This window comes from Papio anubis, chromosome 5, assembly GCF_008728515.1.
Source record: "Papio anubis isolate 15944 chromosome 5, Panubis1.0, whole genome shotgun sequence".
NCBI classification, from domain to species: Eukaryota; Metazoa; Chordata; class Mammalia; order Primates; family Cercopithecidae; genus Papio; species Papio anubis.
This window is the reverse complement of record NC_044980.1, coordinates 102,712,183-102,728,258: the sequence shown is the minus strand read 5'-3', so window position 1 is coordinate 102,728,258 and position 16,076 is coordinate 102,712,183. Positions and strand designations below refer to the sequence as shown.

General features: G+C 36.4%; 1 protein-coding gene across 2 annotated transcripts in view; it reads right to left on the bottom strand.

The window, feature by feature from the left end:
- The window catches only part of MAN2A1 (mannosidase alpha class 2A member 1), a 183,980-nt gene that overhangs the window by 11,801 nt on the left and 156,103 nt on the right, over positions 1–16,076 (bottom strand). For both annotated transcript variants that reach the window (XM_003899978.5, XM_021939583.2), the window contains 3 exons: positions 13,082–13,223; positions 10,407–10,540; positions 2,891–3,085 (listed from right to left, as the gene is read on the bottom strand). In XM_003899978.5, the coding sequence (XP_003900027.1) occupies positions 2,891–3,085; positions 10,407–10,540; positions 13,082–13,223 (471 nt within the window). The remainder of the gene's footprint in view (positions 1–2,890; positions 3,086–10,406; positions 10,541–13,081; positions 13,224–16,076) is intronic.

Here is a 16,076-nt window from a genome sequence, read left to right as displayed (position 1 = left end):
AACAACGGGAAGCCAGGTGGCTCCAGTGAGTAGAGGCCAGGCTGCAGAGGGCCTGAATGCTCAGTGTCTGAGCCAATTCCAGAGGCAATGGGATTTTTCATCTGAGAAGGGATTAGATTTGTATTATAAGAAAACAGTCAAAAGCAGGAAGGATGTGAAGAAGTGAGTGACCACTAAAAAAAGGTGACATAAAAAACAAGTTCCAGGCTTTGCTTACAGAAGGTAAAACCCTATGCTCACTGACTCTAGTCAGCTCCAGCTGCTTTCAGAAAACAATCACATTTAAAACAACTACAGTGGAGGAGCCACCTAGAAGTGAGGCTAAGGGACAGTGACCACCCATCCTCCCCAGAAGCTTCTGGGTTCTTTAGGTCGCTGATGTCCTCTACCATCTGTGCTGGGCGGTGGTAACCTGAAGCCCAGAGTATTTGATGCCCTCTACTCTATTCTTTCCATTTCTTTTAGCCCATTAATTTATGACATGACACCTCAGGGAGCCAAAATGTAGACCTACAAAAAAACCACAGCAGAATCCTAGAAAAAACATCTACACAATTCACTGATTCAAAGTAGTTTTTGAGATCCTTTGTGCAGGCATTGTTCTTCACCGGGATATAGCAATGAATAAAGGACAAGCACAGCTCTCATGGAGCTTCTGTTCTGGCCACATATCTCTCCGGCCTCAGGGCCTTCACACTTGCTCTTTTCCTGGAGCACTCTACCCCCAGAAATCTGCAGGAGTTTCTTATTCTCTGACCCTCTTCAGATTTTTACTCCATTATCACCCCTGTGAGGCCCTCTCTACACACCTTAATCAAAATTGTGTTACCTCCTCTGAATGGCTCTTCACTTTTTACTCCTTCATAACACTTAACACCATCTAACATATATTTCTCTTACTTTTTCTTATTTTTTTCCTCCCATTAGATTCTAAGCTCCAGAAGGGCAGGGGCATTTGTCTGTTTTGTTCACAATTGTATCCCTAGTGCCTATGGCAGTAACTGGTATGTAGTGGGTAGGAAATAAATCCTGCAAGTTCACTCATATGATTTTAAAAAGCCTTTCCATATATATATATATATATATATATATATATACACACACACACACACACACACACACACACACACGCCTTAAGCATTTGCTTGTAGTCATTATTACAAGTCATATATGTTTGCCTGCATAGCCAAGCATAAGTTCCTTATCTCTGAAGGAAACCAAAATACTTCTCTCTCAAAAAACTGAGGATTATTGAGCTGAAGAAGGAAAAAAAACAGGGGGCCATTCTGTCCCTTCTTCTGCCTGCTTGATGGCAGGACAGCAATTTACAAATACAAGAGGTCTTCAGCCCTGCCTCTCTGCCTTTTCTTGTCTAAAGACAGGCCCCTTTACAAGGCTTGCTAATCAGCTGAGACAGCAGTGCCAGAGCATCTAGGAGCAGACTTCACTCTTCCCATAAATTTATCCTCCCACATTTTCCTGCCTTTTGGAAGCCTGAAGATGCTTTCTTCTTTGTCTTGTCTCTAGAGGATTTATGGCTGTTTGTTAAAACATTATTTAGGCAAAGTCCCAGACCACTGCCTTGGGAAAAATACACTTTTGAACTGAGGCCTCTCTCAAGTGACGGGTACAGCATGTACAATATACTATTGCTATTTTTCCCCTGTTTATCTGACCTTTATTTTCAAAAGTGTCTCAACTAAAAATCTATAAAGGAAAAAAAGAAATTATATTTTTTATCCTATATCTTAGACATAAAGTTGTAAATCTCTAACGTTCAAATTATAGGCATTTATCCTTACTTTATTGCTTTAGTTCTTTGTTCTAAATTAAACATTTCTCACCTCTTATATGTTCTTTAAACATGAGCATCCTCTTCTTTTCATACTTAGGCCTTTACCATGAGGTATTTTCCACAGAATCCATAACCACTTACTATTTCTAGCTAAATCTATGTCAATTTGCAATATCAAAACAGCTTTGCAACACATAAGAACAATGTCAAATGTCTAATTCTTGTTCTTTCCAAATGCTATTTTTTTGATGTTAAAAACAGGTATGTATATAACTGCAGTCTAACCAAATTAAATTTCATACCTAATAAAACTTCCCCATGCTTTTCCTCTAATATTTCTTCTAAACAGTTGGTTTTCTAATGGGAAACTGAGTTGCAGTGATTCTCAAGAGAAAGGTACGAAAATGCAAAGTCTCTGATACAGAAATAACTAAGTACTATTTCTCTAGCTTCTGAGAGATACTGTCTAATAAGGAGAAATGAATGGGAAAAGTCAGTAGTGCTAAACTTAAGGCCCAGATTGTCCACCTACTAATGATATTTCCTGACCTGCTTGCCATACAGAATTTAAGAGTAAATTAGTATCAGGATATGCTTTAAAATATAGAGCAATAGTCAAATGAAAGGCATGAAGCTTTCGGCTAAAGGTGAAGCCCTGTTAATAATTCCTCAAAGCATAATAAAGCATACTTTTTCCCCCTTTCCTTACCCCCTTAAAACAAGTACATAACAAACAGTAATTTTGTATAAGACATATTTTGAGGCCGGGAGCAGTGGCTCAAGCCTGTAATCCCAGCACTTTGGGAGGCCGAGACGGGCGGATCATGAGGTCAGGAGATCGAGACCATCCTGGCGAACACGGTGAAACCCCGTCTCTACTAAAAAAAAATACAAAAAAACTAGCCGGGCGAGGTGGCGGGCGCCTGTAGTCCCAGCTACTTGGGAGGCTGAGGCAGGAGAATGGCATGAACCCAGGAGGTGGAGCTTGCAGTGAGCTGAGATCGCGCCACTGCACTCCAGCCTGGGCGGCAGAGCGAGACTCCGTCTCAAAAAAAAAAAAAAAAAAAAAAAAAGAAGACATATTTTGAGACATACCTTTGACTGTATTGTTCTCAGATTAACCAGATGAATGTCACAAGGCAAAGATGACTGTAATGGAGAGAATTCACCTTGCAGATCAAGGGTAGGTGAGGAGAACTTATTTGCCATTGGAAAGACTGGATGATTCATGAAAGAAGAAGTTATGTGGCTAAGGAGAGAAGGATAACTGACCGAATTCTTTTCTTCTTCCTATCAAGAAAAAACAAAAATGTTTAAGAGGTCTGTATTTCCAGTTCTCATCACATTAAAGAACTATCTGAGAGGGTTTAAATATAAAAATATATGAATAATTTGGTTTTATTTTATAAATAACAGTCTTAGAAAACACTCCATAAACTATCAAGTTTAGTTGTAAGCAATACAAGAAAATAAACAGTGCACATCTAACTCATATGTTTAAAATATCTCTCCCATTGATTTAATACTAAAAATACTGAAAACATTTCCTACAAACATTTTAGGACAAGGCACACCTTTTTATGAAAATTATCAACCTATCACAAAACTCTCAAAGTATAAGGATTGGGCTGTACATAGATTATATGTTATACATCATCAAATATTATCTCCCTTCTCAGGTTTCATCCACCATATTCTTGTGGTTTCATTTATACACCTTAACAAGACCATAAAGGCACGTACTGATTCAAAGCTAAAGTCCATCCATGTTACCAAATGATAGGAACTAAATGTTACCCAATAATAGAATTTAAAGAAAACAAAACTCTCAAAATAAATCCAATTTTAAAATATAAATAACATAGGTGGCATGCCTAGATCATCTGATTGTTTTCTTTCAACTTGGTAAATCAATGCCCATTGTTTCACTATTTTATTCCAAAAGTAGAAGTGTTAAATACGTTACTGAAGTTATCACACACTTACATAGTATATGATTATTCCATATAATTTAAAATGCTTTAGTCTTTGCTGTGATATATGGTTAAAGGCAACACTTCTGTAGGTTCAAACATTAAATAAGCTACTAATGTTGGTAGATTAAATACGCTAGATGACATGCAAAATTAAGTCAATGACTGAGTAGAATTTTAACCAATAATGCCTAAGGAGTAAAAACAGACACAAATAATTTAGAAAATAATTTATGCAGAAAGGTCCTTTGATCACCTGTTATATTTGAACCAAATTTAATTTTGTATCTTATTTTTTTAAATGATTACTCCATTGATATCTTCTGATTTTGCATCCTTTTTGTAATATAAGGCTCAGATAAAAGGCTTGGCTACTGATCTGTGTGAAAAGACAGGATTTATAGAGATATAGAGCTTAAAATTCAGAATGTCAGATTAGCATTGCACAGAAGGGTGCGAGCAAAAAGTGACTAGCATCGTGCCAGAAGCTAACATTAGATGTCATTACAATTCAGACCATGGAGAGAGAAAAAGAAAATTTTAAGACAGCAGAGGGACACTGCAATATTAAGATACTGACAAAAAATCAGGTCTGAAAGAATTGTAAAAAATGTATCCATTCCACATTTTTTTAAAAGAAAGATTAAATAAAGCATATAAAATAATATTCTCCAACAATACTGAAATTTAATGCAGCTTGTAGAATAACATGAATAAAAGGAATAATTTCAACAAGATATTTTAAATGTACTCTCCAAGATCAAAGAACTTCATAATCTAGGTTACGATTGCTGACAAAGTCACTCACGAGTAATAAAACACAAAAGATTGAAACAGAAAAGAAAACAAATTTGGGAAGTATTAAGTCCACTCTAGGTCAAGAAACATTCAGAGAAAGCTCTGGCTTTGTTCTACACTCTTGGAGTAATTCCTCGCCACTCCAGTGAATAGCCAGAACACTTCCTGATTAATCTTCTATACCTCAGAAACAATAACGTGCATATATACCAATCCTCCACATCAGATTAGTTCTTCCTAACCATTGGTATTTCCCCAAATTAACCATACAACAGAATGACTTAGGGTACCTTTAATCAACACAGATTCTTGGGTCCTATCCCAAATCTACAAAATCTTGAGAGGTGGGGTCCTGAAAATGCAAAGCTGAAAAGCCTCCCCAGGTAAATTTCATGGAGTCAGCCACACACTGCTCTGTGACCCTGTGCTGGGAACTGCCACCCCAGACATCCAACCTTATAGAGAAAACAGAGCTCCCTTTAGAATCAAAAGATAAGCTTTACCTTTTAACAACCTTTGCATTAAAAAAACAAGATTCGGTTTCAAAGACATTTTGACGGGCAGTCTTTTAAAAGGAAACAACATCATGGATGTTAAGGACTTCAAGAATTTAAAAACTGTGTAGTTTACTATCCTTAGCAAGCTAAGGAAGTTTAGAAAAGAGTTGTGGTTCACTACCCTAAGAGCACCATGAACAAATAACACCGCCAGGTTGGAGTGGCAAAGTCTCACCCAGGGTTCCGCCATTCATGTACTTTCTTATCATATTTTACAGCAACAAGAGGCTCAACAAGATATTAACTGTTGAACCATCGATATTTAAATTAATCTCTACAAAGGTTACCTTTCCACTCTAAGTCACATGATAAACCCAAAGTTTTAAAAACATGTTTTCTACAGGAAAGTTTGTGTTTAAGTTATAAATGAATCCCCCAGCCTTCTACTTAACTAATCTAGTCCTATAAATCTTATTTAATTTCTTGTTAGTTGGAAGGCTTCAGATAGTATAAGTGTAGCTTTCTCTCTGCAGCCTGCCTGACATTAAAGAAAGTTTCTAGCACCTTCTGATCTAAACCACACAAAGTACAGCTCTTCCTCACTGGGTTCCAGCCCTTATTCCACAAGTCAGAACTTCCTGCTAGACTCCTTGGTGCCCTTAATTAAGCTCACTTTGAGTTAAACGATCCTTAAACATCAAAGGCTTCTACTTCATTTACATCAAATTCTGTTAAATTATGGTGAGATAGTAAGAGACCATTTTTAAAGTTACCTTTGTTTATTCAGTTTGACTTGAAACATGGTGGGAACTTAATAAGTCTGTTGAAGTAAATCTATTAATTTAATAAGCAAATGCAATATAAATAAATGAAACAAGAACACTAGAGAGAAAGGGTGGGGTAAAAAGACAAAGGAGATAAAATGAAGAATAATACATTGAATCATAACATTTAGAGGTAAATATCTGTAGCCCAGGGCTGAAGACTATGGGGCAAATTTGAAGATACACATTTTGGTAGGTCTGTGTGGTACTGAAAAGTTGTTTTTTTGTTTTTAAGCCAACTCTTTAATTAAAAATTCATAATAAAAAATCAATCCCAAAAAACCCAAAACACATTTTTTGTTTTTTACCCAAGAAACTGGAAATTTGTGTCACCCTAGGCAGGCATTCAGTCCCATGTGGAAACAATCAGCTGGAGCTGAGTTGTGGGTCTTAGTGGGATATGTCCTCAAGTTTAATGTAGATCTTCTGGTCACCTAAGTATTTACCCTTATTGTTGACCTCCCTCATGCTGTCACTTTTCTAAACCATATAAGCATTTAAGATTTTAATCTGATCTCTCCCAATTTCTTCTCCTTATATTTAAAGGTAAAACAACACAATTTTAACACTTGAACATTTCCAAGGTTCCTAGCTCAGTGCCTTATTAACCAACCAGTAGCAGGAAAGGGGTAAGGATAAACGGTCAAAGAAACAAATCCTAAAGCTATCAATGCCTGTTTTTAGTCCACTTTTCTGTTGTCATAACAGAATACCACAGACTGGATAATTTACATATAAAAGAAATTTATTCAGCTCACAGTTATGGAGGCTGGGAAGTCCAAGAACATGGCACTGGCATCTGGTGAGGGCCTTCTTGCTGTGTTATCACATGGTGGAAAGGCAAGACAGTGCATGCAAGAGAGCTCATTTTTATAACAAAGCCACTGCTGCAATAACTAACCCATTCCCATGATATTCATTGATGAGGGCAGATCCCCCATGACCCAAAAGCCTCTCAAAGGTCCCACTCCCAACACTACCACAATGGTAGCCAAGTTTTCAACACATGAACTCTTGGGGGACACATTCAATCCTGGCAATGCTGAAGAGATGATTCCTATTTTCCATTTCTATTGGCCTTTGAGGATGATTAGCATAAATGATGGTCAAACTTGTGCAGCCACAGTCCTCGCTGGACACCTGTACATATCACACAGTGGATATCATTCAAGTCCTTGTTTTTACTGACTCTCTGCAGAATTCTCTGAGGACAGGACTTACTTCCACTTAGCTCGGGATTATTTCCATGAGGCTCTGTCATGCTCAGGGCTTCCCATTAAAATATCTTCCTATTCAGGAAGTATCCCCCCTCTTCAATTCCCTCCATCATTATTTTAGATATTAGAGTCTGAGTTGAAATTAAGAACGCTTTCTAGAAAATTCAAGTTACATGGTATTAACTTTCCTCAATTAAGTGTCTTTTTAATTATTTTCACTAGACATTAAAATGTATTTTCTCTTCTCTAGTTCATTTCTTATTTAAAAGAAACCATTAATTGAAGACCCAGAATCCATACTTGAGTAAAAGAAAAATTTAACCAATATAAAAACATTAGATTAAATTTAAATCAATTACTATCCAAGGAGTTCTGAATGGGAATAAACAAATTATTTCACTTCTAAGTCAAAGCTTTATTGATTTGATGTGAACATTTTTATTGTTGTAGTTAACAGAAATTTTGTAGATTAGTGTCAATATAAAGTCATATAAACCAGAAACTTTTTCAGGAGGAGCAAAAGACAGTAGCTGTCAGCACTCAGACAATGATTTTCCTAGGCAGATGTAGTCCTTAAAACTAGGCTGTCTTGTCAGTAATTGATTTAAAACATGAGTCTCAAGAATGGTATGGCTCTTGACATCTAAAGTGGATACTAATTTTTTTTTCTAAGATATTCTAAATACTGGAAGAATTTTTGCTTTAATTAGCTGTTGCCATTTAATTCAATCAACTAGTATTTTATTTAAAGTATGTCTACCACATATAAGGACATATGAAAATGAAGGCAACAAGTTCCTGGAATCTAGTAGGGGGAAAGGAACATGCATATGAAGACAAGGTAATAAGCAGGAATTGCAAAAAAAAAACAGCGGCAAAATGTGCTCTAACAGTTCATTCATCTATGCATTTGGATATTCATTCATATGACATATATTTGGCATGTCCTCTGCCAGGAACAATCCTAGAAGCAGAGAAAGGCACAATCCCCACTCTCATGGAGTTTATGGTCCAAAGGAGGGAAAAAGACATGGGTCAAATAATCACACACTTGCAGGAAGGTGAGATGCACAGTTTGGAGGCAGCATAGGGTAAGAGCTTTTAATCTGGTCCAGAAGCAGGTGATGAAGTAAGCACTAATCGAACTATCACCAAGAGTCCCAAAGGCAGAGGATAACAGGCCGTGTGCAAAAGTGCTGTGGGGAGGAGGGGATGGAAAGTACTTGGGACTTAAAAGAAACCAGTGGGCCTAAAGTAGACACAGTAAAAGGCATGCCAATGCCTAGGGGACATGCAGGGCCCATAACATGAGGGGCTCTGGAGGCCATGGTAAGAAATTTTGACTTTTATACTGACAGCAATGAGAAGATATCAGAGGGTTCAACAGGAAGCAATAAAGTTAGATTTGGCTTTGAAAAAAACAAAAAAACAAAAAACATTCTGCCTTCTGGGTGGTTAAGAACAGACATATTGCAGAAAGAGAACAGGGTGGATGTGTATAGGCTAGACCCAGGAAATACAGGAAGTTAGTTTAGATTAGGGTGGTGGAAGTAAAGAAGATTATAAATTTGAAATATTCAGGCAATGAGATAGATAGGTGACGGCAATTACTCTGTGAGAAAAGACTGACGGGAAGAAGCGTCTATCAGGCAGAACCCATGTCTGTCTTGGAGTTGGATGGACAGTGGTTGCTGTTGACTGAGGGGAACACTGGAAATGGGTCAGGTTTGGGAGGGAAGAGAGATAATGAGTGTTTTGGGTATGCCAAGCTTGAGGTGTCCTTATAAACAGGCAGGAAGCAATTAGATAGATGAATCTGGAGGTCAGAGACAAGCCTAAGTTGGAGATATGTATTAGTGGCTTCTACCTGTGTGGAGGATGCAAACAAAACCAGGGGAGTAAAAGAGATTGCCAAGGTATAGCATAAAAAATAAGAAAAGGAGAAGGCCAGGGGCCATGCTTTGAGAGCTCTAAGATTTAATGGCTGAGTAGAGAACTAATAGAGAGATAAAGAACTGCCAGAGAGGTGGAAGGAAAACCAAGCTGCATAGATCCATACAACCCCTGGCAAGGCAGTATTTTACAGAGTGACAATGGCCAGTGTCAAACACTGCTGTAAGGTGAAGTAAGATGACGAAAGTCAATATCCACTGGATCTACTGACATCGTAAAGAGCTCTTTCATAATATGATGGAGGCTAAAGCCAGACTGAAACAAATTGAGTGTGAGAAGGAAGTGATGAAATAAACTCATCTCATAAACTCTGGCTCAATCAGGTAGGAGAGAGAGGACAGTAGCTTACAGGAAATGGAAGTAAGAGTCTGAAGGAAGGCTGCATTCCATTTCTATTTTTAACAGAAGAAAACAAAGAGTGTTCAAAAGCTAACAGAAAGAATCTCCCAGGAAGTGTTGGATATGAGGAGCAAGGGAGAAAGAGAGAGAGAATGAATAGTAAAAGGATGCTGACGTGGTTGAAGAGAGTAAGTTCCAAGGACAAGTGGTGGGATCTGCCTAGGATGATGGATAGTAAAGTCTCTTTTTAACGTATCGGGAGGAAAGACGGGAAGGGTGGAAGTAGATGTTAGGTAACTGGAACAGAGAGCCCTGTCTAATGGCTGTTCTCTCTATAAAGTGACAGGTGCAGTCACTGGCTGAAAAGAGTAGAAAAGACTTGCAATGGTCAGTGCAGAAAGGAGAATAGAGCAAAAAGAAAAAGCCCACGTTCAGGGTGCGTGATAACTTATGGAGAACTCTGAAGATAACTTTACCTGAACAAGCATATCATCAGGTCATTCAGGTCCAGCTGGGCTTGTGCCAGACCATTCAACACAGAGTACTAGATTTTTGCTTTGAGGAATAAAAATCAAACATGGAAAACCTACATATAAATACATTTTCAACTGAAGAGTCTAAGACTAGAATAAGTACACTAACATTTCAAATAAATTTTACTAAGATTTCAAATAAAGTTTACCAAATTTAATCTCCTAAGTATATGACTAAGTTCTATTCTTTAACTTTTATTTAGCTCAATTTTTCAATTCTTATTTTTTCAAAATAATTTCAGAAATATTTACCAAAGCTGATTTCCTGTTATTATTTTTTATCTACATAATAAGCAAACATAAAAAATAGAAAGACCTAAGTGCAAAACTTACATGATATTTATAACTGAGTTCTCTTTCTGTGAATGTGGGCCACATCCACTATAAAGAAATCTCAATATTGGAAATGATTCAAAAAATTTTTAAAGTGGAAAGTCATAATTTCAGTATCAGATCATGCTAGTTATTTTTTCATACCGTATTAACTGCACTTCTTTTTTCTAGTAGTATTCGAAATAGATTAGCTGTAATCTTATTATCCTGGACACCTTGCTCAAGGCCACGATTATCATCTTGCATGAGTCTTCGATCCATGATAACTTCAATCTGACCTAATACGCAAACAAACAAACAAGCAAAACTGACCAGAGTTATTTAATACTGACATTCGTTGAGCATCACTTAAGTAGAAGCCATGATGTCTTGCTCTAAATTTCCCCTCTAGTCAAGGAGGTGGATTTATACAACCCACTACACCATGGGCTTTCTCTTGATAATAGCTCAAAGTAGCTCCTACAAATTCATAAAACAGAAGAGTATTTCTGTTTCTTTAGTAATGTTTCACAATATCTGATAAGAAATTTAAAAATGAGACAGGACAGATCAAAATTTAAATGAAAATTTTTTTCCAAAACATTAACCTAAACAGTAAATTAAGTTCTCCAAAACTTTTAGTAGCACCATTTGGAATCAAAAATGCTTATGAGGTTTATTAGGAAATGTACATCACACAGAGAGTAGTAAAATACACACAGATGGGTAGGTCTAAAAAAGGTTTACAAATAAAATTTAGGTTACTTGATATGAAGCAGGTTGCTGAAGAAGCCCTAGAATGTGGACACACTCATGATATACTCCCTTGCTTCTCTGACATTGTGTTAGTGGCAGCACCACTGTCCTGCCTTTCTGGCTTAAAAGGGGTCATACCTGGTTCCTTCATTTGCTATGCAATATTTCCATATTTCCCCTAGCTCAAGTTTTGGAAGCTAATCATTACGAGATTAAAAAATTAAAAAAACCAACTAGAGCCGTATATATACACACACACATATACACACACACATATATACACATATGTATATACATACACACACTTAAGCTAATACTCAAATAAGACTTAGAAAACTGATGTTATATACTTAAAAATACATGCATATTCATTCATATCCATTACTATATTAAATGATCATTTGGTACAAAAGGGAAATAGCAAACACAAAAGACTAACAATTACTACTATTACATAGTCATACCAACTCTGTTTAGCTTCTTTCTTCTGAGTTTATGTATCTAGTACCTAAAATTACCAGAGATGAGTAGAAATCTCATTGTCACTACCTTCATAATTTAAAAGACAACTGTCTAAGATTTAGTCCCTAGGCTCAGGGATTAAATTGGGTGTGAAGTGACAAGCTGTAGATAGGTATGATTGGCATAACATACCTATTCAATTTAGCATATCAACCTCGTGGCAATTTCTAACTCTTCTCCTGTCTCCAAATGTTGGTACATATAACATGTGACTGGCACTTAGTGATTTACTGGATTGTACTTGAATTGCTTTAATTCAAATACTAAGGTATTTGGTGGCTATAGCAGAAACAGAGGAACTTTATTTCTTAGCTTGTCTTTACCAGGAACTGAGATAATGCTGCTTTGTTCATCACGGCTTCAGTCTTACTGTCTAGTCCTCTATTGAGGGCACAGCTTCGAGAATTCAAGGCAGTGTTTAAAAATGGGTGGCTCAAGAGTCATGTAGGGCACAAAAATGTTTTATGTTTTGTCAACATAGTGTTTTTTAACAAATGATATCAATATTTTTCAGATTGAACAACTTCATGGAAAATTCCAGACTTCTGGACTCTTCTTTCAAAAATTGAATTTAGCAACACTGGGCCCCTAACCACACAGTAACAATGCTGCCCCACTGCACACTGGGAACATGCTCTTCAGTTTGCTCAAGTCTCTAACCCTCCCTATTGGATCCCTGATGTGGAGTCATTACTATTTTCATAACCGAATTCATGTCTTTATGGCATGAGTTTACATGATCTTATCTAATGAAGGCCACAAAGAAAAATGAGAAGTAGCAGTTTGTGTGTGTGTGTGTAAGTTACAGAATGCATGTATACGCCTCATGTAAAAAGTGGGCTTGTGTCAAAGGACACACTAGGCATGTGCACTCACTTATCTGGCTCCTTCAGACATTTATCTCTACGAACTCTTAGAATGTAAGAAAGAAGACCAATGATACCATGTATGATAACCAATTACAAATATGTATTATAAAAGATCAAAGTCTCTCAATAGAAAGACTTACAAAAATTAATCAGTGTCTATTGACTATTTTCTCTCACTTTCTATGCATCACTTTTTCTCTTTTGGAATCCTTAAAGCCATACCTCTTTATCCCCATATCTCTGTAATTTCTACTCCCTTCCTTCTTTCAGGCGGTAGCAGAATAGAAAGACCATGATTCACAGAAGGACCTAAGTTTGAACCACGACTTCCCAAATTTGCAAACGTAGGCAACTTATCTAAACCTCCGAATCTGAGTTTCCACATCCATTAAATCATGATGATGACAGAGACCTCTGCAAAGTAAACACTATTAAGAGAAGCAAATTATCTTTAAAAAGAAATCTTTACATGGAATTTTAGGTCTCCTGTTCTTCATCTGAAGGTTTAGGAGATTCATCTTTTTATGTTGTTCTCACAAAACCCAAACTTAATAGTCTGGTTGCTGAAAGAAAAAAGCTGAAAAGAAGACAGGGAGGTTTTAACTAGAGATTATACCACATCTGACCAACAGAAAAAGTATACACTTGGAACTGAAACCTTTCAGAGTGAAAAAGAGTGTAAGCAATACATACCACTATTCAAACTTGAAACGCCTAAAGACTGAGCAGAGAGCAGTGTCAAACGATGTTTGGCATCCTGGATATAGGCCATTGTAGTCATGGGATAGACATTTGCTTGAAGAGGCAATTTGCTCAATGTCATTCTAGGTTGAATCTATAAAACACAACAATTCCATCTACAAAAAGTGATATTTACATATATTCTTTTAAAAACTGGAGGACAGGTGATTTTTCTTTCTAAGAGCTTTAAGACGAAGCTTCCTTTTTTGTTCAATGGAAGAAATAATTTAAAAATTAAAGCATTATTTAAAACAATATAAAGAAAAACCACAAGGATATTAGAAAACAATTTTTAGGTGGGAAAGGTAGAACTTGCCCAGATTTTTAAAATAGGCATTCCTATTTAAATTCAGAATAAAAATGCTTAAAAGTCTTCTAACTCTCCAATATTTGCATAAAACAAATTATAAAAGTATTAAGTATTCATTTCTCATCTAAATCTAACATACTGTTTTTGTAATGAATGCTAAGTATAATAGCTCTCTATCCCCTTTCAAGAAATATCTCTTATTATTCTTGAATTGGTTTTAATAAATACCACAGATCTCCACACCAAATCTTCTAAGATATTACATTATAATCAAATGCATATTTATATTTAAAAACCATTCAGTGCTTACTCTTTTTGATTAGTTTCAATGTAGATAGTTCCAAATTCCAATTCCTTGTAGCCTAGTACCTGAATGTTCGAAATATGACTCTATTTTTTGAGAAAGACTGTCGGTAATCCCAAAGCCCATCTGGGTCACAGTGACTGACTGTAAGCTCAGAACCCTGTTATCAGTGAATCTTAATGATACCACATAAAAATGTCATCTCCTCATTTAAACTCATTAAAGTTAGACATAAAAGTGAAGAAAAGAAGAGGTACAAAGTTACCATAATAGTTAACATGTATTAAGTGCCCATTAACGAAAGGCATGGTCCTGAGTATTTCACAAATCTATCTTTAATCTTCCCAACAACCCTGCAATGTCTCCCTCAAATTACTGGCTGTACTAAGTTGAATAATGCCTCCCTCTCTCAAATTCCTGTCCACCCACAACCCGTGAATGTGATCTTATTTTGAAATAGAGCCTCTGCAGAAACAGATGAGGTCATTCTGGATTATGTTGGGACCTAACCTAATGACTGGCATCTTTACAAGAGGGAAATTTGGACTCAGACAGACAGATACGACAGGCATAGGGAGAACTCTATATGACAAAAGAGGTAGAGACAGGAGTGATGCATACACAAACCAAGGAATGCCAAGCACAGGCAACCACTAGAAGCTGGGATAGGGCAAGGAAGGACATTTCCCTATAGCCTTTGGAGGGAATATGGCCTTGTCAACATCTTGATGTTATAAATCTAGTCTCCAGAACTGTGAAAGAATAAAGTTTTGTTGTTTTACATGATTCCATTTGTATGGCAGCCTTGGGAAATTAATAAACTGATAAAGCTACAACTGTAAAATGTTTAAAGAAAAAAAAAAAGTAAACCTACCTTAAAAGAATTCTGTATTTCTCCTTTCCAAACCAAATTAACTTGTATAAGTGAACTTATTTTTAAAAATGTAAAACTATCACAATTGTGTTGTTGCTACCGCCACTCCTCACTGGAGCTAGATATCTAGTTTTGCCCAAGTACTACTATATCCAAAGCTTAAAAAACGGCCAATTTTAAAAGCAGAAATATTACAGACTTAAAAGTAATATTTTCTTTTTTAGTCAAACGTTCCATCCACAAAAAGAAAATTCACATTCTTAGTTAGTCAGTTTTACTAAGTTCCTCATTCACGTCTACAACCACAAATACAAATAACTGGTTTTGTATGATTTTAAAAGACTTCCTTTTGTATATAAAAAAATTAATCACCATAAAGTTGAGATTTTATTTGGAATCCAAATGGCTGTAGTCGAATTAACATGCAAATTCAGAAACTATGCTGAAATTTTTATGTTTTGGAAAAAGTTTAAATTTAACTTTTGCAGGAAATCGTAGAAGAGAAAATTATTAAAATCTTTTTCACCCACCCCAGTTGAAAATCAAAGTAAAAGTGTTTATTATAAAATTATTTCTATTCACAGCCAAAAATCTCTAAAACACTTGTTTTAAAAATATGCTTATGGTTTTAATGGTATTTCAAAGATATGTTATCAAACACATACACTCAGAAAACAGAGATTTAGGTAACAATCAAAAGTGCTCTATTAAATTGGAGAATTGACAATCTGATAAGACCGTATAAATCAACTTCCTTACTAGAGTTTGAAACTATTTCATGAAAATTTTGATTAAATATATACCTGCCTATTTCTAAACAGATATACCTATGTATATGTATACATGTGTGTCTGTGTACGTACAATGGTATACACAAACACACATACAGAGAAAGAGTTTTCCTGAAATTTACAACAGCCCATTATTAGATCATACATTAAACCAATATATAAGGAATAAACTTAATAGGCATGAATCAATTCCTTATGAGGAAAACTGACATAGACTTTGTATCCCCACACAAATCTCATCTTGAATTGTAATCCCCAGGTGTTGAGAGACAGACCTGGTGGGCGGAGACTGGATCATGGGGGTGGTTTCCCCCATGCTGTTCCTTTGATAGCCAGGGAGATCTCATAAGATCTGATGGTTTTGTAAATGGCAGTTCCCCTGGGCTTTTCTCTCTCTTGCCTGCAGCCATGTAAGACTTGTCTGCTTCCCCTCCACTACGATTGTAAGTTTCCTGAGGCTACCCCCCAAGTCATACAGTACTGTGAGTCAATTAAACCTCTTTCCTTTATAAATTACCTAGTCTCGGGTATTTCTTTATAGCAGTGTGTGAATGGACTAATACAAAAACAGACCAGGCACAGCGGCTCATGCCCATAATCCCAGCACTTTTAAAGGCTGAGGTGGGCAGATCACTTGAGTCCAAGAGTTCGAGACCAGCCTGCCAGCA